Genomic DNA, 23371 nt, shown 5'->3' on the forward strand with positions numbered 1-23371 from the left:
TTCTGATGTCCACAATCTGGTTTGTACAGATGTTGTGTGCACATTGATCTGCTCTGGAGGTGTATAATAAGGTGCCAGGAGTTCAGCTCTGGAGCTGTTTTATACAGTGGCAGGAGTTCTGCTCTGGATGTGTATTATACAGTGGCAGGAGTTCTGCTCTGGAGGTGTATTATACAGTGGCAGGAGTTCTGCTCTGGAGGTGTATTATAAGGTGGCAGGAGTTCTGCTCTGGAGGTGTATTATACGGTGGCAGGAGTTCTGCTCTGGAAGTGTATTATACGGTGGGAGGAGTTCTGCTCTGGAGGTGTATTATACGGTGGCAGGAGTTCTGCTCTGGAGGTGTATTATACAGTGGCAGGAGTTCTGCTCTGGAGGTGTATTATAAGGTGGCAGGAGTTCTGCTCTGGATCTGTATTATAAGGTGGCAGGAGTTCTGCTCTGGAGGTGTATTATAAGGTGGCATGAGTTCTGCTCTGGATCTGTATTATAAGGTGGCAGGAGTTCTGCTCTGGAGGTGTATTATACGGTGGCAGGAGTTCTGCTCCTGAGGTGTTTTATACTGTGGCCGGAGTTCTGCTCTGGAGCTGTTTTATACAGTGGCCGGAGTTCTGCTCTGGAGCTGTTTTATACAGTGGCATGAGTTCTGCTCTGGAGGTGTATTATAAGGTGGCAGGAGTTCTGCTCTGGATCTGTATTATAAGGTGGCAGGAGTTCTGCTCTGGAGGTGTATTATACAGTGGAAGGAGTTCTGCTCTGGAGGTGTATTATACAGTGGCAGGAGTTCTGCTCTGGAGGTGTATTATACAGTGGCAGGAGTTCTGCTCTGGAGGTGTATTATACGGTGGCATGAGTTCTGCTCTGGAGGTGTTCTGATGTCCACAGTCTGGTTTGTACAGATGTTGTGTGCACATTGATCTGCTCTGGAGGTGTATAACAAGGTGGCAGGAGTTCTGCTCTGGAGGTGTATTATACAGTGGAAGGAGTTCTGCTCTGGAGGTGTATTATACAGTGGCAGGAGTTCTGCTCTGGAGGTGTATTATACAGTGGCAGGAGTTCTGCTCTGGAGGTGTATTATACGGTGGCAGGAGTTCTGCTCTGGAGGTGTTCTGATGTCCACAGTCTGGTTTGTACAGATTTTGTGTGCACATTGACCTGCTCTGGGGTCACGGTGTGCATACTGCGTCAGTGATCACGTGACTGTATGCGGTTGCAGGATTTCTGGGGTCAGAGGTCGGCTCTCGTGATCAGTTGCTGGGGGCAGCACGCGTCTCCTGTGTGTGGTCCAGAGCTGCGCTCTCAGTGATGGGTGTTATTTGGGGTTTACTCGCTCATTAGACACCATTACCTGTAATTAGGGCTTGTGTCACTCTCCTCGTTGCCGCCCTCTGTGTGACCCGTGGGGCTAAAATTAGGACTAAATATACATTGAGGTCATTTGATATTTGGGTAGAGGCGAAGCCCCCGCACTCCAAGGGAAGAGCCTCATCCAAAAATAGCTTCATTCACATTTACAGAATCACTCTATCCATAGTTCTGTAATGGGGGCAGAAATCGAGAACCCCCCCCCCCCCGAGTCGGTCACCGTGGTTACATAGTACGGGAGGACCAGTGTATGCGCCCCCCTAAATATATTCTGAGCTGTCACTTCATATTGATTAGGGCTACCCCTCCCCCCCCCCTCGTGATCACAGCAGGGGGCACAATGGACCCCATTTCTCAAAACTGACCCAGTCCATAGTAATCAATTACAGATCAACTCATGTTTCTTAAAGGGGCACTCGCATCTTAGACATTTCTGGCATCTCCACAGGATGCGCTGCAATTGAGGGTCGCTAACCAGTGGCTTATGGATGTCTGCTCGGCTGTCAGAGGCATAATTACATGGTGAAGGGGGTCCTCGAAGGATTACTTAGGGGGGCACCGAAAAAGCATTGCTTTATTAGCAGCACTCAGGCCGGGCACATGGGCCATTATAATCTACAAAGTGGCACACAGGGGCCTCATAAGATTTTGTCACGTAAACTGTGGCTCTCAGGGGAAGAAATGCTGTGGACCCCGGCTATAAATGACTGACATACTATGTCTATCATCCTGCCTGGTCACGTGGCCACGCACGTCTGCATCTTCACTTCCATAGAGAATTCTAGGTTCTTTCAGTGGAATCCTATAGGAATCAATGGACATTTGTGACCACCTCATTCTCCGCCTGGATGTGGTGGCCTGAGATTGTGTCACTCAGTGGGACAGGAGACCTCACTCTGGAGATGGTTGTAGACCCCGCTTCTGGGAGGTGCTTGTGGGCCCCGTATCTTGGAGTAGGTTGGGGGCGCCCTTTGTCGGAGGTGGTTGGGGGCCCCCTTTGTCGGAGGCCCCCTTTGTCGGAGGTGGTTGGGGGCCCCCTTTGTCGGAGGCCCCCTTTGTCGGAGGTGGTTGGGGGCCCCCTTTGTCGGAGGCCCCCTTTGTCGGAGGTGGTTGGGGGCCCCCTTTGTCGGAGGTGGTTGGGGGCCCCATTTGTCGGAGGTGGTTGGGGGCCCCCTTTGTCGGAGGTGGTTGCGGGCCCCCTTTGTCGGAGGTGGTTGCGGGCCCCCTTTGTCGGAGGTGGTTGCGGGCCCCCTTTGTCGGAGGTGGTTGCGGGCCCCGTTTGTCGGAGGTGGTTGCGGGCCCCGTTTGTCGGAGGTGGTTGCGGGCCCCGTTTGTCGGAGGTGGTTGCGGGCCCCGTTTGTCGGAGGTGGTTGCGGGCCCCGTTTGTCGGAGGTGGTTGCGGGCCCCGTTTGTCGGAGGTGGTTGCGGGCCCCGTTTGTCGGAGGTGGTTGCGGGCCCCGTTTGTCGGAGGTGGTTGCGGGCCCCGTTTGTCGGAGGTGGTTGCGGGCCCCGTTTGTCGGAGGTGGTTGCGGGCCCCGTTTGTCGGAGGTGGTTGCGGGCCCCGTTTGTCGGAGGTGGTTGCGGGCCCCGTTTGTCGGAGGTGGTTGCGGGCCCCGTTTGTCGGAGGTGGTTGCGGGCCCCGTTTGTCGGAGGTGGTTGCGGGCCCCGTTTGTCGGAGGTGGTTGCGGGCCCCCTTTGTCTGAGGTGGTTGCGGGCCCCCTTTGTCTGAGGTGGTTGCGGGCCCCCTTTGTCTGAGGTGGTTGCGGGCCCCCTTTGTCTGAGGTGGTTGGGGGCCCCCTTTGTCTGAGGTGGTTGGGGGCCCCCTTTGTCTGAGGTGGTTGGGGGCCCCCTTTGTCTGAGGTGGTTGGGGGCCCCCTTTGTCTGAGGTGGTTGGGGGCCCCCTTTGTCTGAGGTGGTTGGGGGCCCCCTTTGTCTGAGGTGGTTGGGGGCCCCCTTTGTCTGAGGTGGTTGGGGGCCCCCTTTGTCTGAGGTGGTTGGGGGCCCCCTTTGTCTGAGGTGGTTGGGGGCCCCCTTTGTCTGAGGTGGTTGGGGGCCCCCTTTGTCTGAGGTGGTTGGGGGCCCCCTTTGTCTGAGGTGGTTGGGGGCCCCCTTTGTCTGAGGTAGTTGCGGGCCCCATTTTTCAGAAGGTGGTTGCGGCCGTCCACCCCTCGGAGGTGGTTGCGGCCGTCCACCCCTCGGAGGTGGTTGCGGGCCCTCCTTCTCCGAGGTGGTTGCGGGTGTCCACCCCTTGGAGGTGGTTGCGGGGCCCGTTTCTTGGAGGTGGTTGCGGGTGCCTACCCCTTGGAGGTGGTTGCGGGCCTACCCCTTGGAGGTGGTTGCGGGCCTTCCTTCTCACAGGTGGTTGCGGGCCCTCCCTCTTGGAGGTGGTTGCGGGCCCTCCTTCTCACAGGTGGTTGCGGGGCCCCACCTCTTGGTTACCGGTTTGGACCTCGCTTCTCAGCTTGCTGTCATCCTCTGTGGCCTCCATTACAGCTGCTCTTGGGGTTGTCATTCCGCTTTCTCAGAGCTCTCACACCTGCCCCTTAGAGGGGTGTTCTATAAATGATCCCTTGTCCACTGCAGAGGCCACAACTGTCATACTGGATTGTGTCTGATCACCGGGATCTCTAGTGATCCCACAGTCTTGGCCCGGAGGAGTTGTCATCGTCTCATCTCACCTTCCATAGGTGTTTTTTTTTTTTATAGTGGCTGTTGTAATTTACAACACGTGAAGAATGTGGCGGTTGCACAGATCGGCAGGGGATGGCGGTGAGCCCGGCGTGTTGGTACAGATCGGCAGGGGATGGCGGTGACCTCGGCGTGTTGGTACAGATCGGCAGGGGATGGCGGTGAGCCCGGCGTGTTGGTACAGGGATGTGCTGCGTGTTGTGCTTTCCTGGAGGGGTCGAGCCCACGGTGATGATGTCATCAGTACGACCGCCGGTGAGGTCAGCGCTGCGCAGGCGACGTCCCCAATCCTTGTGAAGAGGCCGAATCCTCTTATGCGGAGGGAGGGCTGATATGGCGTGCGGATCTCCTCAATGTAAAGTGACCGCCGGCCATAAGGGGGTCATATGGTGACCTCGGGGGTCTTATTTTTTTGGGGGGTCCGCATGGCATAGATTGCACATAGCAGGAGGGGTGGGCGTTCTGGCTGATCACTGCGAGGCTGTGCGGCTGCGGCTGATGATGATTCATAGATTTTAATGGGGAAAAAAAATCTTATCGGAGACTTTAACCCCTTCTCTTCTTGTGTTTCTTATATGTAACAGTTGGATCCTCCTTAAAGGGGAACTCCACATTTAAAAAGCAGTGACGTTAGCGCGACGTTTGGCTTTTCTTATGGCCTGATAGTTCTGTGTCTTCTACTCCAGTCACAACCAGAGCTGCATTCAGACCCTTCGATGGTTTAAATCTCAATTTTAGCTTCTAAAGCTGCAGCTTGTTTCCACAAGCGGCCGATGGTGGAATAAATGCAGCTTTGGGTGTGACTAGAGGACAAGCAGCTATAGCAGAGATGCACAAAACAGAAACGTTTCCTTCCCAGATCCATCTGCAGCTTGGCCAATGTTATATTGCAGGGTGTGTCGTCTGCGAACGCATACATGACATAAATCACACCGGAGCCCAGGGGCGAAAGAAAAGCTGCAAGAGGGGAATCAGCCCCAAACCTACTGGATGGCGACCAGTAAAGATGTCAGCGCGGATACACCCTGCCCAAATAATGACACCCATCATAGAGAGCGGGGGCGCCCTGCAGAAAGTAACAGGCAAGTGCAGAGAAGGGTGCTGATAGGACGGAGAGGCACGAGGCGAAACCAGCGGAGATACATAGGGGCAGTATTATAGTAGTTATATTCTTCTATATAGGGGCAGTATTATAATACTTATATTCTTGTACATAGGGGCAGTATTATAGTAGTTATATTCTTGTACATAGGGGGCAGTGTTATAGTAGTTATATTCTTGTACATAGGGAGCAGTATTATAGTAGTTATATTCTTGTATATAGGAGGCAGTATTATAGTAGTTATATTCTTGTACATATGGGCAGTATTATAGTAGTTATATTCTTGTATATAGGAGGCAGTATTATAGTAGTTATATTCTTGTACATAGGTGCAGTATTATAGTAGTTATATTCTTGTACATAGGGGGCAGTATTATAGTAGTTATATTCTTGTACATTGGGGGCAGTATTATAGTAGTTATATTCTTGTACATAGGGGCAGTATTATAGTAGATATATTCTTGTACATAGGAGCAGTATTATAGTACTTATATTCTTGTACATAGGGGCAGTATTATAGTAGTTATATTCTTGTACATTGGGGCAGTATTATAGTAGTTATATTCTTGTACATTGGGGCAGTATTATAGTAGTTATATTCTTGTACATTGGGGCAGTATTATAGTAGTTATATTCTTGTACATAGGGGTAGTATTATAGTAGTTATATTCTTGTATATAGGAGGCAGTATTATAGTAGTTATATTCTTGTACATAGGGGGCAGTATTATAGTAGTTATATTCTTGTACATAGGGGTAGTATTATAGTAGTTATATTCTTGTATATAGGAGGCAGTATTATATCAGTTATATTGTTGTACATAGGTGCAGTATTATAGTAGTTATATTGTTGTACATAGGGGCAGTATAATAGTAGTTATATTCTTGTACATAGGGGCAGTATGATAGTAGTTATATTCTTGTACATAGGAGCAGTATTATAGCAGTTATATTCTTGTACATAGGGGGCAGTATTATAGTAGTTATATTCTTGTACATAGGGGGCAGTATTATAGTAGTTATATTCTTGTACATAGGGGGCAGTATTATAGTAGTTATATTCTTGTACATAGGGGCATTATTATTGTAGTTATATTCTTGTACATAGGGGGCAGTATTATAGTAGTTATATTCTTGTACATAGGGGGCAGTATTATAGTAGTTATATTCTTGTACATAGGGGCATTATTATTGTAGTTATATTCTTGTACATAGGGGGCAGTATTATAGTAGTTATATTTTTGTACATAGGGGGCAGTATTTTAGTAGTTATATTCTTGTACATAGGAGCAGTATTATAGTAGTTATATTCTTGTACATGGGGCAGTATTATAGTAGTTATATTCTTGTACATAGGGGTAGTATTATAGTAGTTATATTCTTGTACATAGGGGCAGTATTATAGTAGTTATATTCTTGTATATAGGGGGCAGTATTATAGTAGTTATATTCTTGTACATAGGGGCAGTATTATAGTAGTTATATTCTTGTACACAAGGGGCAGTATTATAGTAGATATATTCTTGTACATGGGGCAGTATTATAGTAGTTATATTCTTGTACATAGGGGCAGTATTATAGTAGATATATTCTTGTACATAGGGGCAGTATTATAGTAGTTATAGTTTTGGACATAGGGGCAGTATTATAGTAGTTATATTCTTGTACATATGGGCAGTATTATAGCAGGTATATTCTTGTACATAGGGGCAGTATTATAGTAGTTATATTCTTGGACATAGGGGCAGTATTATAGCAGGTATATTCTTGTACATAGGGGCAGTATTATAGTAGTTATATTCTTGTACATCAGGGGCAGTATTATAGTAGTTATATTCTTGTACATAGGGGCAGTATTATATCAGTTATATTGTTGTACATAGGTGCAGTATTATAGTAGTTATATTGTTGTACATAGGGGCAGTATAATAGTAGTTATATTCTTGTACATAGGGGCAGTATGATAGTAGTTATATTCTTGTACATAGGAGCAGTATTATAGCAGTTATATTCTTGTACATAGGGGGCAGTATTATAGTAGTTATATTCTTGTACATAGGGGGCAGTATTATAGTAGTTATATTCTTGTACATAGGGGGCAGTATTATAGTAGTTATATTCTTGTACATAGGGGCATTATTATTGTAGTTATATTCTTGTACATAGGGGGCAGTATTATAGTAGTTATATTCTTGTACATAGGGGGCAGTATTATAGTAGTTATATTCTTGTACATAGGGGCATTATTATTGTAGTTATATTCTTGTACATAGGGGGCAGTATTATAGTAGTTATATTTTTGTACATAGGGGGCAGTATTTTAGTAGTTATATTCTTGTACATAGGAGCAGTATTATAGTAGTTATATTCTTGTACATGGGGCAGTATTATAGTAGTTATATTCTTGTACATAGGGGTAGTATTATAGTAGTTATATTCTTGTACATAGGGGCAGTATTATAGTAGTTATATTCTTGTATATAGGGGGCAGTATTATAGTAGTTATATTCTTGTACATAGGGGCAGTATTATAGTAGTTATATTCTTGTACACAAGGGGCAGTATTATAGTAGATATATTCTTGTACATGGGGCAGTATTATAGTAGTTATATTCTTGTACATAGGGGCAGTATTATAGTAGATATATTCTTGTACATAGGGGCAGTATTATAGTAGTTATAGTTTTGGACATAGGGGCAGTATTATAGTAGTTATATTCTTGTACATATGGGCAGTATTATAGCAGGTATATTCTTGTACATAGGGGCAGTATTATAGTAGTTATATTCTTGGACATAGGGGCAGTATTATAGCAGGTATATTCTTGTACATAGGGGCAGTATTATAGTAGTTATATTCTTGTACATCAAGGGCAGTATTATAGTAGTTATATTCTTGTACATAGGGGCAGTATTATAGTAGTTATATTCTTGTACATAGGGGCAGTATTATAGTAGTTATATTCTTGTACATAGGAGCAGTATTATAGTAGTTATATTCTTGTATATAGGGGGCAGTATTATAGTAGTTATATTCTTGGACATAGGGGCAGTATTATAGCAGGTATATTCTTATAGATAGGGGGCAGTATTATAGCAGGTATATTCTTGTACATAGGGGGCAGTATTATAGCAGGTATATTCTTGTACATAGGGGGCAGTATTATAGCAGGTATATTCTTATAGGTAGGGGGCAGTATTATAGCAGGTATATTCTTATAGATAGGGGGCAGTATTATAGCAGGTATATTCTTGTACATAGGGGGCAGTATTATAGCAGGTATATTCTTGTACATAGGGGGCAGTATTATAGCAGGTATATTCTTATAGGTAGGGGGCAGTATTATAGCAGGTATATTCTTATAGATAGGGGGCAGTATTATAGCAGGTATATTCTTGTACATAGGGGGCAGTATTATAGCAGGTATATTCTTATAGGTAGGGGGCAGTATTATAGCAGGTATATTCTTATAGATAGGGGGCAGTATTATAGCAGGTATATTCTTGTACATAGGGGGTAGTATTCTTCTAGTCATTCCTGGCAGTTGGAAGCCCCCGCACATATTAGACTCAGGATCAGGACTGCGCTCGCTGATATTGGCAGATTTGGGTGACTGTAGTGTAATGTGTATGGGGCTGTATTTTGGGGGGATGGTGCCTCCTGTTCCTTTGTGTATAAATATTGATGATTGTATTACGATCCGTCCGTGTGCCCTTGTTGCTTTCTCGCTTATGGTACATGCAGCCTTTGTTTGCTTTCATTATCGGGATCTTATCACGCGGTGTATGACGTGTGCGGTGCGCGCTCAGCTGAACATTCGTCACCGTCACACCCGTGTGTTATCGTATCAATAAGGAAACCTGTCGGAGCTGTGCGGTGAAATCCGTTTTTCTTTTAATGCTTCTTTTCTGTCTTTCCGTTCTGACTATAATCCTGCGCTTCCTGGAAATGTCGTCTCTCAGCGTTAGTTTATTCTTACAGTTTATATACACACACACAAAGTATATACAATAAACACACATACTATATATATATATACAGTGTAATAAACCAGCAGTTTCACTGCGCTCTCTTTTCAGACCCATCTGCAGGTTTTGCCCTTTGCTGTCTATGAAGACACATCTGCAGGTTTTGCCCTTCGCTGTCCATGAAGACACATCTGCAGGTTTTTCCCTCCTCTATCAAGACACATATGCAGCGTTTTCCCTTTACTCTCTATACAGACGCATCTGCAGGTTTTTCCCTTTGCTCTCTATACAGACGCATCTGCAGGTTTATCCCACCGTTCTCTATACAGACACATCTGCAGGTTTTTCTCTCCGCTCTTTATACAGACACATCTACAGGTTTTTCCCTTTGCTCTCTATACAGACGCATCTGCAGGTTTATCCCACCGCTCTCTATACAGACACATCTGCAGGTTTTTCTCTCCGCTCTTTATACAGACGCATCTGCAGGTTTTTTCCACCACTCTATAAAGACAGATCTGCTGGTTTTTCCCTCTGCTCTCTATAAAGACCCATCTGCAGGTTTTTCCCTCTGCTCTCTATACAGACACATCTGCAGGTTTTTCCTTCCCTCTCTATACAGACCCATCTGCAGGTTTTTCCTTCCCTCTCTATACAGACCCATCTGCAGGTTTTTCCCTCCTCTATAAAGACACATCTGCAGGTTTTTCCCTACGCTCTCCAGAATAATGAGAGCGAATGTCTTCAGGCATTTTTCTTCCTTTCTGCACAGTGAATTTCCCTCTATGTCATTAGTATTTGGTGACGTTGCCCTTACACTGTGTGACTTGGGGGAAACGTTTTGGATCCTTCTAGAAGCTTCTCACAATAGTTGGTGGAATTTGGGCCTATTCCTCCTGACAGAACTGGTGTAGCTGAGCCATGTTTGGAGGTCGCCGCTCGCTCTGGCCTTTTCAGCTTTGCCCATACATTTCCAATAGGATTGAGATCAGGGCTTTGTGATGGCCACTCCAAACATTGACTTTATTCTCCTAAAGCAACTTTGTAACCAGTTTGGCAGTAGCTTCGGGTCATTGTCCATTTGGAAGACCCATTTCCACCTAAGCTTTAAGTTCCTGGCTGATGTCTTGAGATGTTCTTCAGTATTGCCACACAATCTTCTTTCCTCATGAGGCCATCTATTGTGTAAAGTCACCAGTCCCTCCTGCAGCAAATCAACCCCCATAACATGATGCTGCCGCCCGTGTGTCACAGTTGGGATGGTGTTCTTAGGCTTCAAAGCTTCTCCCTTTTTCCTCCAAACGTAACGATGGTCATTATGGCCAAACAGTTCAGTTTTAGGGTCATCAGACCACAGGACACATCTCCAAAAATTAAGGTCTGTGTTCCTGTGTGCATTTACAAACATTAATCTGGCTTTTTTCTGTTTCTTTTGGAGTAATGGCTTCTTCCTGGCAGAGCGGTCTTTCAGCCCATGTTGATACAGAGCTCGTTTCACTGTGGATAATGACACAATCTTACCAGCTTCCGCCAGCATCTTCACAAGGTTTTCTGCTTTTGTTCTTGGGTTGATCTGCACATGTCTGACCAAAGCACGTTCATCTCTGGTACACAGAACCAGTCTCCTTCCTGAGCGGTATGATGGCTGGACATTCCCATCTTATGTGTACTTGCTTATGATTGTTTGTGCAGATGAACGAGGCACCTTCCGATATCTGGAAATTGCACCCAAGGATGAACCAGACTTGTGCAAGTCCTCAATTCTCTTCCTGAGATCTTGGCTGATTTCTTTTGACTTTCCCATGATGCTACACAAAGAAGCCGGGTGTGTCAGGTGTGCATTACAATACATCCACAGGTGTGTCTCTAACTCAGATGTTGCCAATAAAACTATCAGAAGCTTCCAAAGACATGACATCATCATATGGGCGGTTCCAGATTGTTTAAAGGTACAGTACTCTTAGTGTATGGAAACTTCTGACTTTGTAGAAACTAATAAAAAGGCCTGAAAACATTCTGCGATGAGCATCTTGTGCCGCCATTTCTCTCCCGGAGGAGACTGTAATCCTGTGTCTGGCGACCGTCCGTTCCGTCCTGCTGACTAATCCGGTCTCATCGCCTCGTCATTGTGCCGCTCAGACTCTCCAGTAATCATCTGCACTAATTACCTCCACTCATTAGTAAATTTCCATTCATAAACCCCAGCAGCCGCCACGGTCACCGCTTCTGCGAGAAAATGTGGTGAAGTTACAGTAATGTTCTTCACGCTAAGAGGATTCCTTTCCATGGCGGCGCGTGTCCGAAATAAAGCAGAGATTTCCCCCTAATCCTATTAACTGTTTAATAACTCGTAAATCTTTGAGTTTTTCTGCGTGACGTATGTAACAGCAGTGGGGTCCCCTTATGGCACCCACATAGCCTGTGGCGCTTCCTTCCCCCCCTTCCCCTTTCATTTCAAAATAATTTTTTTTTTTATTCTTCTTTGCAACAGTGCTGTAAAGTAAACCTTGTGTTGTTCTGACCTCCAAAATGGCTTAAATGTAAATCTGCTCCCTTAGGTCACAACTTTGTTCTACTGCAAAACGCATGGCAATAAATTCTACTGTTTTTTATACTTACCGCCTGGATTGTCCCTCAGCGGTATTCATCGCACTCTTCTCTCCGAGGAACACGAGAATAGAGAGCGCCATTGATTACCCACGTGGTCCTTCGGTAAATCAATGGAGCTCCAATGATACATACAGTTGTGCTCAAAAGTTTACACACCCTGGCAGATTTTTTGCTTTCTTGGCCTTTTTTCAGAGAATGTGAATGATAACACAATCTTTTTTCCCACTCATGGTTAGTGGTTGGGTGAAGCCATTTATTATCATCTACTGTGTTTCTCCTTTTTAAATCATAATGACAACTAAATGGTTGCCATATTTATCGGAAATATGGCTTGCGAGATATGAACCATTTTTTACTGGAGTCGTTCTGTCTGGCTATTTCCATAGCCTTGCTAATGAGATACAACTCTTGTTACAGGGTGACGGCAGGGAGTCATCCTGTGTCCATTGTTCCCACACCACCTAATTTCCATATCACAGGACATGGCCATGGAGGTGTAAGTGGAACACTGAGAACAAGAAGGGAGGGGGCACTGCCAGGGAGTGATGAGGGACTATGACTGGAGTCATAATTCATCTTCATATCCCGGGATTTGCCTCACACCTCCCCCCTTTTGAGGGCGCTAGGGGGCAGCACACTCCGGTGTTCCCCCGTGCGCCCGTCCGCGACCTCTCCTTGTCGGGACAGCCCGTCTGCGTTACCGTGGTCACGGCCCCTTTTGTGGCGAATGGTGAAGTTGTATTGCTGGAGCGCAAGGCTCCATCGCAACAATCGCCCATTCGTCCCAGAGACGGTGTGCAACCAGCTGAGGGGATTGTGGTCCGTCTCCACGATGAAGTGGCGCCCGTATAGATAGGGTTGCAGACGCTGCAGGGCCCACACTATGGCCAGGCACTCCTTCTCCATCGTGGAATAGGCAACTTCCCTTGGTAACAGCTTCCTGCTCAGGTACAAGACTGGGTGCTCTTGGCTCGCAGAGTCCACCTGGCTGAGCACCGCACCGAGGCCGAAGTCACTGGCGTCGGTCTGTACTACAAACGGCCGCGTGAAGTCGGCTGCCTGTAGCACGGGCGGGCTGGACAGGGCGTCCTTTAGGGCCCGGAAGGCTGTCTCGCAGTCCATTGTCCAATCGACTGCAGAGGGCAGCTTCTTCTTGGTGAGGTCCGTCAAGGGCTTTGCCAGGCTACTATAGCATGGAACAAACCTCCTATAGTACCCAGCGGTCCCCAAGAAGGACATCACCTGCTTCTTGGTCCTGGGGGTGGGCCAGGATGCGATGGCTTCCACTTTCTCAGGCTCGGGCTTCAGTGTTCTCCCACCTACCCGGTGACCGAGGTACTGGACCTCGCTCATGGCCAGCTGACACTTTCCCGGCTTGATGGTCAAACCTGCCCGGTGGATCCGCCTGAGCACCTGTGCTAGATGCTCTAGGTGGTCCTCCCAGGTGGGACTGAAGACGGCAATGTCATCCAGGTACGCGGCCGCGTACCCTTCAAGTCCCTTGAGCAGGGTGTTGACCATCCGCTGGAAAGTGGCAGGGGCATTCCTCATCCCGAATGGCATCACCGTGGACTCGTACAGTCCAAATGGGGTAATAAAGGCAGAGCGTTCCCTGGCCTTGCGAGTCAGGGGGATCTGCCAATATCCCCGGCTCAGATCCATGATGGTCAGGTACTGAGCCCCGGCCAACTGATCGAGCAGGTCATCGATGCGTGGCATTGGGTACGCATCGGCGACCGTGACCGCATTGAGCCCCCTGTAGTCCACGCAGAACCGAGTGGTTCGGTCCTTCTTAGGGACGAGGACTACAGGCGAGGCCCAAGCGCTGTTGGATGCCTGGATCACCCCCAGCTTCAGCATCTCGTCAATCTCCTGGCGCATGTGTTGCTGCACCTCCAGGGAGACCCGATATGCTGAACGCCGGATCGGGGGATGATCCCCAGTGTCCACGTGATGGACAGCCAAGTCAGTCCTTCCGGGCTGGTTGGTAAACAACCCCCGGAAGGGGAGTAGGGTGGCCCACAGCTGGGACCGTTGGTCCTCCAAGAGCTGGTGGCCAACCTCCACATCCTCAATGGATCCGCCTGCCCTAACCTGGGCTAGCATATCCAAGAGGGTTTCCGCTTCTCCCTCCTCGGGCAGGTTGCACACGGGGAGCGCACATGCCTCCCGCTCATGATGTGCCTTCATCATGTTCACATGGAAGGGCTTCCGCCTTCCACGGGCAGGGTCCAGGGTGACCAGGTACGTCACAGGGTTGAGCTGCTGGTACACGAGGTATGGGCCTTCCCAGGCTGCCTGAAGCTTGTCCTGTGGTACGGGGACCAGTACCCACACCTCTTGACCCACTTGGTAGGTCCTCTCACAAGCGTTCTGGTCGTACCAACGCTTCTGATCGGCCTGGGCTTGAGCCATATTGTCGTGTACCAGTTGCGTCAAGGCCTGCATTTTGTCCCGGAAGCGCATGACATACTCGATAACCGACACTCCAGGGGTGGCCAAATCCCCTTCCCAAGCCTCTTTCACCAGAGCCAGGGGGCCCCGCACACGTCGCCCGTACAGGAGCTCAAACGGTGAGAATCCTGTTGAGGCCTGTGGAACCTCCCGGTAAGCAAATAACAGGTGTGGGAGATACCGCTCCCAGTCACGCCCATGGGAGTCGACCAACATCTTAAGCATCTGCTTTAAGGTGCCATTGAACCGCTCGCACAGGCCATTAGTCTGTGGATGGTACGGGCTGGCCACCAGATGTCGCACCTGGACTTGCTTACAGAGGGCCTCCATCAGCTGGGACATGAATTGGGTCCCCCGGTCAGTGAGCATTTCCTGGGGAAAACCCACTCGGGAGAAAATCTCCAGCAATGCGGTGGCCACCTTGTCAGCCCGAATGGACGACAAGGCCACTGCTTCTGGGTACCGGGTGGCATAGTCCACTACCGTCAGTAGGAAGCGTTTCCCGGAGCTGCTGGGGATGGCCAGCGGGCCGACCAGATCCACAGCCACCCTCCTGAAAGGCTCATCGATGATTGGCAGAGATACTAGTGGGGCTTTGGGGCGTGGCCCCGCCTTCCCCACTCTCTGACAGGTTTCACACGAACGGCAGTAGGCAGCCACATCGGCCCCCATTTTTGGCCAGTAGAAATGCTGGCTTAACCTGGCCTTGGTCTTAGCGATCCCTAGGTGTCCGGCCATCGGAATCTCATGTGCGATCCGCAACAACTCCGTCCGGAACGGATAGGGTACCACCAACTGTCGGTCCCTGGGCCACGCCTCCGGTGAACCCTGCTGGACCGTGGCCCGGTACAGCCGTCCTTGGTCCCAGACCACTCGCTCCGAGTCCGAGTCCGAGGGAGGCTGTGCCGCCTGCTCCTTAAGAGCTTTCAGGCTGTCGTCAGCTTCTAACGCTGCCTGAAACCCCTGACTAGATGTGGCCAGAATCGACGAGACTGTCACACCTTCAGTCAGTACCCCGGGACCTGTGTCCTGGCCTCCACCTGACTCGGCTGCCACTTGGTCAGAAGGGGAAGAGCTATCGGACCTCCGGGAGGCCCCTTGGCTCCCAGCACTCCCACTGCGGGTGACAGCGGCCACAGCCGCTGCGACCGTGGGTCGTGCCTGCTCCTCCTCCGTTCCTGACCAAGTCGCCGGTTCAGGCAGACCTACCTGGCTTCCTGACACCCCGGTTGTGGGGGAACCATGCACCGAGATCTTACCTGGGAGCACTTCCGCTCCTGGACCGGCCCCAATCTCACCTGCCTGTTCCCCTCCTGCAGCAACAGAACCCCGCTGTGAAATCTCTGGGGACCCCACATTTGCTGTGGTAGCCCCCACCCCACACACTGGTCCTCCCCCTGCAGCACCCTGCTCTCTGCTTATCCCTGCAGAGGGCAACAGATCCCAGCTCACAGGCTGGTTACTTGTAGAGGCATTGTCACACCTTTCTCTGACCCCCTCCCCTGTCACAGCTGCAGCTGAGTGTGTGTCTATGGTGTCTATGCAAGCAGAAATATCAGAGTTCACTCCCTCCTCCCTTACATCATTCATAGATAACACATTAACATTGTCCGGAGGCATGTCAGTACTGGCTGAAGGTTCAGCCCTTGGTTGGGGCCCAAACTGGGAGGTTATCTGCCCCAAATCTGTCCCAAGTAGCACGTTTGCAGGGATCCGATCAGTTACCCCCACCTCCCTCACCCCCCGCCCTGCGCCCCAGTCCACATAAATGTCAGCAACAGGCAGCGCCGGGTCAGTGCCTCCAATCCCGGAGACAGCGAGGGTTTTTCCAGGGATCAAGTCTTGGGGGGACACCATCTCAGGCCGCACCAGAGTCACCTCCGAGGCGCTGTCTCGCAGTCCTATGGTCACAGACCGGCCGACGGTGACAGGTTGGAAGCTGTCCAGGGACCTACCACCACCCCCACCCACACAATACACCTTGGGCGGCCCTTGGGACGGGGACGGAGCCGGGGCCTTGGGACGCTGAGGGCACATGGCCTTGAAGTGTCCAGGTAGGTTGCACTGGTGGCACCGTCTTGGCTCTGCCACGGGCCTGGAGAGGGGAGTTGAGGGGGACACCCCCTGCAGTCTAGGGGCAGGTGGGGCAGTCGCAGAATTCATCTTACCCCCTCTCCAGGTGCTGCTGGTGGCCGCTCTCCTGGCCTCAGGGGCCCGGTTGTTGGTGTAGTCATCGGCAAGGGCAGCTGTAGCCGTGGACCCCTTTGGCTTCTGGTCTCGGATGAACTGGCGGAGATCCTCAGGGCAGTTCCACAAGAGTTGCTCCGTGATGAACAAGTCCAGGATCTCCGGTCCGGTGGAAAGCTGCAGGCCTTGGGTCCAGTGGTCGGCAGCTCGGGCAAGTGCCCGCCGGTGGTCAGCCCAGGAGTCCTTTGGTCCCTTCTGCAGGGTCCGGAACTTCTTGCGGTAGGACTCCGGAGTGAGGTTGAACTGTTGGATCAGGGCCCGCTTGATGGTGTCGTAGCCCTGATCTGCCTCAGCAGGCAAGTCCCCAAGGATATCCAGGGCCTTACCCCTTAAACGGGGGGTCAGGTATTTGGCCCACTGGTCCTTGTCCAGATGGTGCTGCAAGCAAGTCCGTTCAAAAGCAGTCAAGAAAGAGTCCAAGTCTCCATCCTTCTCCAGCACTGGGAAGTCCTCAACACGGACCTTTGGAAGTTTGGTGTCTCGAAGGTCACGTGTGGCTGATGAGGGCCGGAGCTGAGCTAGCTGCAGCTGGTAGTCACGGTCTGCCTGTCGCTCTCGCTCTTCACGCGCTGCCTGCCGATCTCGCTCCGCAGCCTCACGCTCTGCGTGCCGCTCCGCAGCCTCAGCGTCACGCGCTGCCTGCCGCTCTGCCCTGCGCTCTGCCAGGAGTTCCTTGTAGCCCTTCTGGTCTCCAGCCTGGAGAAGGGCCATAGCCATTTGAAGAAGGCTATCCGAGCCTCCCAGGCTCGGTGGAATGGCACGTGGTGATCTGCGGCACGCTGCAGAGCTAGGCGATTCACTGTCCCTTTCAGAGCGGAGGGCTGGCATCTGGCTCGTTGAGGAACCTTGGGTGAGCTCCTCCTCATCTTGTCCAGCAGTGCCAGGTTGTGCAATGTCCTCGGCAGAACGGTTTTCTGGCGTCGAGCTCCTGGAGGACTCGTGGGCAACCTCCTCATTGCTGTCCACAGCACCGTCCTCCCTCTCTTCGGCTCCTGCCTTAGCATTGGCCAGTTGCATAGCTCTGCTCCTGGTGCCATCAGCCATTCTTGCAGACTTTTGGTCACTGACACAGAACTGACACCTGATGCCTCCACACACCTTACAGTATCTGCACTCTGACACTCTAGTGTTGAGCTAGTCTGAAGACCCCAGCAGCCACAGCTGCTGCAGGCAGTCTTTAGTGTCTGGGAGTATGGGTCTCACACTCACACACACTATTATCTCGATCCCACCGCTATGCCACCAATATGTCACAAACCACCGGGGGGGTCACTCAGAAATCCCCCGCGCTGGCTACCAGTACGTCACAATCGGGGGGGTAACAAGTGGGGGTCACCCCTCCTTTATACCTCCCGACCGACAGACAGAGCACGTGACGCGCTCTCTAGCGCCCCTCTTATAGTCAGGCCAATTATGGAATTGCCCGACCATAAGCAAGGAGGCCGCTATACTACTTATGCCGATTATTGAAGGGTCCCCGGTGAGAGTAAGGTATATATTCCCCCGACCTCCGCGGGCGGAATATATAAAATCTCCCCGAATCTCACTGGCCTCCCCACAATAATCCTTGGCACAATTCGCTGCCACCAACCGATTTACGGTAACTATTAGCCGAACACACAGACGTGGGATTCAAGATCGAGATAACAGAACAGCCCAAGATTAATTATATAATTTAATCAGCCTAAAGCACACTAGAAACTACAATATATACAATAGGGAATCTACAGAATATACATATGTCAGAGTACAGTTACAATCAAAGCATGGGTTACAAACAGGCATACACAGTTCCAGCAGTTACCTTGTTGCGTCTGGCCACAGGGGGGTGCTGTAGGCCAGGTTTCTAGGAACTCCCGCAGATGTTTCCTGCACGTGACCCCCAGCGAAAGAACACTGGAAAATGGCCGAAGTAGGGTTATCAACCTGGGCAGATCCAGGTCCCCTCCTACCTTAGTGACCTCACAGGGAGCACTGCTCCACCCCTGGCTTGAGTTATGGACAATATCCCAACATGGAATATGGGCCATAACTTTGCCTGGGAGCGTCGTAGGCGGACGCCAACGCTCTCATTGTGACAGCTATGAATTTAGCCACAGAACGAGGGGACTCATGACCTGTCTGCCAGTTCCCCATTGGCTGATATCACGCCTGGGGCATTTCCCAATGTCCTGCTCCCATAAAAAGGGTGTGCCGGCATCGTCCGCATGCAGAGACACCATTTTTATGGTTGCCATATTTATCGGAAATATGGCTTGCGAGATATGAACCATTTTTTACTGGAGTCGTTCTGTCTGGCTATTTCCATAGCCTTGCTAATGAGATACAACTCTTGTTACAGGGTGACGGCAGGGAGTCATCCTGTGTCCATTGTTCCCACACCACCTCATCTCCATATCACAGGACATGGCCATGGAGGTGTAAGTGGAACACTGAGAACAAGAAGGGAGGGGGCACTGCCAGGGAGTGATGAGGGACTATGACTGGAGTCATAATTCATCTTCATATCCCGGGATTTGCCTCACAGTTGGGTGAAGCCATTTATTATCATCTACTGTGTTTCTCCTTTTTAAATCATAATGACAACTAAAAACATCCAAATGACCTTGATCGAAAGTTGTCATACCCCAGTTCTTAATACCGTGTATTGCCCCCTCTAACATCAATGACAGCTTGAACTCTTATGTGGTAGTTGTGGATGAGGCTCTTTATTTTCTCAGATGGTAAAGCTGCCCATTCTTCTTGGTCAGATGGTAAAGCTGCCCATTCTTCTTGGTCCTCTTTATTTTCTCAGATGGTAAAGCTGCCCATTCTTCTTGGTCAGATGGTAAAGCTGACCATTCTTCTTGGTCAGATGGTAAAGCTGCCCATTCTTCTTGGTCAGATGGTAAAGCCGCTCATTCTTCTTGGTCAGATGGTAAAGCCGCCCATTCTTCTTGGTCAGATGGTAAAGCCTCCCATTCTTCTTGGTAAGATGGTAAAGCCGCCCATTCTTCTTGGTCAGATGGTAAAGCCGCCCATTCTTCTTGGTCAGATGGTAAAGCTGCCCATTCTTCTTGGCGCCTCCAGTTCCTGTAAGTTCCTGGGCTTTCTTGCATGAACTGCGCTTTGCTTGATTTCTCCCCAGAGTGGCTCAATGATATTGAGGTCAGGAGACCGAGATGGCCACTCCAGAACCTTCACTTTGTTCTGCTGTAGCCAATGACAGGTCGACTTGGCCTTGTGATTTGGATCGTTGTCATGTTGGAACGTCCCATGTGCAGCTTCCGGGCTGATGAGGGCAAATTTGCCTCCAGTATTTGCTGATATCGGGCTGCATTAATCTTTCCTTCAACATTGACCAAGTTTCCTGTGCCTTTGTAGCTCTCACATCCCCACATCATCAGCAATCCACCTCCATGCTTTACTGTAGGTATGGTGTTTCTTTCATCATAGGCCTTGTTGACACCTCTCGAAATGTAACGTTTATGGTTGTGGCCAAAAAGTTTGATTTTGGTTTCATTGCCCCAAATTCTTTTGTTCCAGAAGTTTGGAGGCTTGTCTCTGGGCTGCTTGGTGTATTATTGGCGAGATACTTTGTGGCATGTGCACAGTAATGGCTTTCTTATGGCAACTCGATCATTCAGCCCATTTTTCTTCATGTGCCTCTTCATTGTGCATCTTGAAGCAGCCTCACCACTAGTCTTCAGTGAGTCCTGGATTCAGCTGATGTTATTTGTGGGTTTTTCTTTGCATCCCCAACAATTTTCCTGGCAGTTGTGGCTGAAGTTTCTGTTGGTCTACCTGATTGTGGTTTGGTTTTTACAAAGCCCCTGATTTTCCATTTGTTAATTACAGTTTGAACACTGATGGCTGGCATTATTAATTTCTTGGATATCTTTTTGTATCCCTTTCCTGTTTTATACAGTTCAACTATCTTTTCCCATTGATCCGTTGACAATTCTTTTGCTTTCACAATCCAGAAACGTCAGTCTGGACCCCAGAAACTCACTCGGCTTTTATGCGCACACTGATTATAAGCAAACAGGTCACAGGTGAGGATGTTACCTTTATTAGCCATTCACACCCATTTGTGTCACCTCCTGTGCATGTTATCAGGCCACAATCACCAGGGTGTGTGGACTTTTCATCAGGGTCATTTGGATGTTTGTGGTTGTCATTATGATTTGAAAAGAGAAAACACAATAAATGGCTTCACCCGACCACTAACCATGATTGTGTGTTATCATTCATATTCTCTGAGAAAAGGCCAAGAAAGCAAAAAATCTGCCGGGGTGTGTAAACTTTTGAGGTGGAGACCTGGCTCTTAAGAAACAAGAAATGTCTTGTTTCTGAAGAGTCATGTGGGTGGGGCTTAGCTCGTTCAGATCTATTGCAGGAGAGGAAGCAGAACCATAACGTTCAGGGTGTGCGTCCATTCTTCAGTGCTTTATATTAAGACTACGGGGTGAAGTTTCTCCTTACAGAGGCCGCCATGAGAGGAGGAGAGCAGGGTCTCTAGTGCCTTTAATTGGAAGTCGCTATACTACGCCAGTATCCACCCCCTTTTAAGATATTGCAGACAGCTGTTTCGGGTTTTTTTCCATTCATCAGTGCAAAGCAGGACATTACTCGTCTGGGGAAGAGGCCATCAGTGGCGATCTCCTTAAGGAGATATTTTACTCCTTAGACCTCCCATAAGACTCCCTGAACTTCTTAATTCTTCTTCCTCTTTTGAAATGTGACTTATGAATCTGGCCCCGCCCCGGACTCCTTAAAATGCGCTTCCTTTTTCTTAAAGAGTCCTGTGTCCCCCGACTTGACCTCGGCTGGTTCGGTATAATGCACAGAGGGCTCACAGGCGGCGCGGGAACTCTCCGGGAAAATCAATGTCTTCCATCACACACGAGGGAACGGTTGTGGTTTGCATAGAGCAGCGCACAATGCCGCCATCCGGTGACATCTCCGTCTGTGGCCGCAGCCTAAAGGCCACATTAATCCCCTGTTATCAAAGAGACTCTTTATCGGATGAATCCTCTTGTCTGAGAATAAGAGAAGGCGGAGGAGGAAATCCACGTACAAAGGGTCAAATCTGTACGACACACAAGGTGCCCCCCGTCTATGATCTCACGTGAACCCCCAACTCTTATTTACAGTTACCCTGCATAGGGGAGAATGACAAACTGTGCTGGAAACCATCAGCAAGTTGCTGTTGATGGAGCCATTTATCTTTATTTGGAGTAATGATAACTGATCGACTCATTAATAGCTAATTACTGGAAACCATCATCAGGTAGGTTAGTTGCTGCTGACTATGACACAGTGCCTTGCGAAAGTATTCAGCCCCCTTGATTTTTTTTTTCAACCTTTTCCCACATTTCAAGCTTCAAACATAAAGAATGTTAATGTATATTATGTCATGTCCTGTAAAAGATTTGTTAAGATGCCATTCCCCTTTCTTTTTTTTTTTTTTTTGTCCTATACCTTGTTATGACTTAAAAAATTTAAATAAAGAATTTAAAAAAAAAAAAAAAAGTTAATGTTCTGGTGAAGAATCAACAACAAGTGGACACAATTGTGAAGATGAGGGAAATTTATTGCTTATTTTAAACTTTTTTTTAAAAAAAAATAACTGAAAATTGGGGCGTGCAATATTATTCATCCCCTTTACTTTCAGTGCAGCAAACTCACTCCAGAAGTTGATTGAGGAAATCTGAATGATCCAATGTTGTCCTAAATGACTGATGATGATAAATATAATCCCCTGTGTGTAATCAAGTCTCCGTATAATGCCCCTGCTCTGTGATAGGCTCAATGTTCTGTGTAAAGCGCAGAGAGCATCATGAAGACCAAGGAACACAACAGGCAGGTCCGTGATACTGTTGTGGAGAAGTTTAAAGCCGGATTTGGTTAGAAAAAGATATCCACAACTTTAAACATCCCAAGAAGCCCTGTGCAAGCGATCATACTGAAATGTAAGGAGGATCATACCACTGCAAATCTACCAAGACCCGGCCGTCCATCCAAACTATCATCTCACACAAGGAGAAGACTGATCAGAGATGCAGCCAAGAGGCCCATGATCCCTCTGGATGATCTGCAGAGATCTACAGCTGAGGTGGGAGAGTCTGTCCATAGCACAACAATCAGTCGTACACTGCAGAAATCTGGCCTTTATGGAAGAGTGGCAAGAAGAAAGCCATTTCTCAAAGATAGCCATAAAAAGTGTCATTTAAAGTTTGCCACAAGCCACCTGGAGACACCAAACATGTGGAAGAAGGGGCTCTGCTCAGATGAAACCAAAATCTAAATATTTGGGCACAATGCCAAACGATATGTAACAGCAACACAGCTCATCACCCTGAACACACCATCCCCACTGTCAAACATGGTGGAGGCAGCATCATGGTTTGGGCCTGCTTTTCTTCAGCAGGGACAGGGAAGATGGTTAAAATTGATGGGAAGATGCATGGAGCCAAATACAGGACCATTCTTGAAGAAAACCTGTTGGAGTCTGCAAAAGACCTGAGACTGGGATGGAGATTTGTCTTCCAAGAAGACAATGATCCCAAACATAAAGCAGAATGTACAATGGAATGGTTCACAAATAAACACATCCTGGTGTTAGAATGGCCAAGTCACAGCCCAGACCTGAACCCAATCGAGAATCTGTGGAAAGAGCTGAAAACTGCTGTTCACAAACGCCTCCATCCAACCTCACTCAGCTCCAGCTGTTTACAAAGGAAGAATGGGCGAGAATTTCACCTCTCCATGTGCAAAACTGATAGACACAGACCCCAAGAGACTGCAGCTGTAATCGCAGCAAAAGGGGGCGCTACAAAGTATTCACTTACAGGGGATGAATAATATTGCACGCCACAATTTTGAGTTATTTTTTTTATAAAAGGTTAAAATAAGCAATAAATATCGTTCACCTTCACAATTGTGTCCAGTTGTTGTT

General features: G+C 48.7%; 1 protein-coding gene across 4 annotated transcripts in view; it reads left to right on the plus strand.

The window, feature by feature from the left end:
• The window catches only part of LOC142251540 (dual specificity testis-specific protein kinase 1-like), an 80243-nt gene that overhangs the window by 12308 nt on the left and 44564 nt on the right, over positions 1-23371 (plus strand). Inside the window, exon 2 of one of the 4 annotated variants that reach the window (XM_075324432.1) lies at positions 4944-5132. The exons of the other annotated variants lie outside the window; for them this stretch is intronic. Within the exon in view, the coding sequence (XP_075180547.1) occupies positions 5057-5132 (76 nt within the window). The 5' untranslated portion in view covers positions 4944-5056. The remainder of the gene's footprint in view (positions 1-4943; positions 5133-23371) is intronic. 4 annotated transcript variants of the gene reach the window in all.

The sequence above is a fragment of the Anomaloglossus baeobatrachus genome, chromosome 9 (assembly GCF_048569485.1).
Source record: "Anomaloglossus baeobatrachus isolate aAnoBae1 chromosome 9, aAnoBae1.hap1, whole genome shotgun sequence".
NCBI classification, from domain to species: Eukaryota; Metazoa; Chordata; class Amphibia; order Anura; family Aromobatidae; genus Anomaloglossus; species Anomaloglossus baeobatrachus.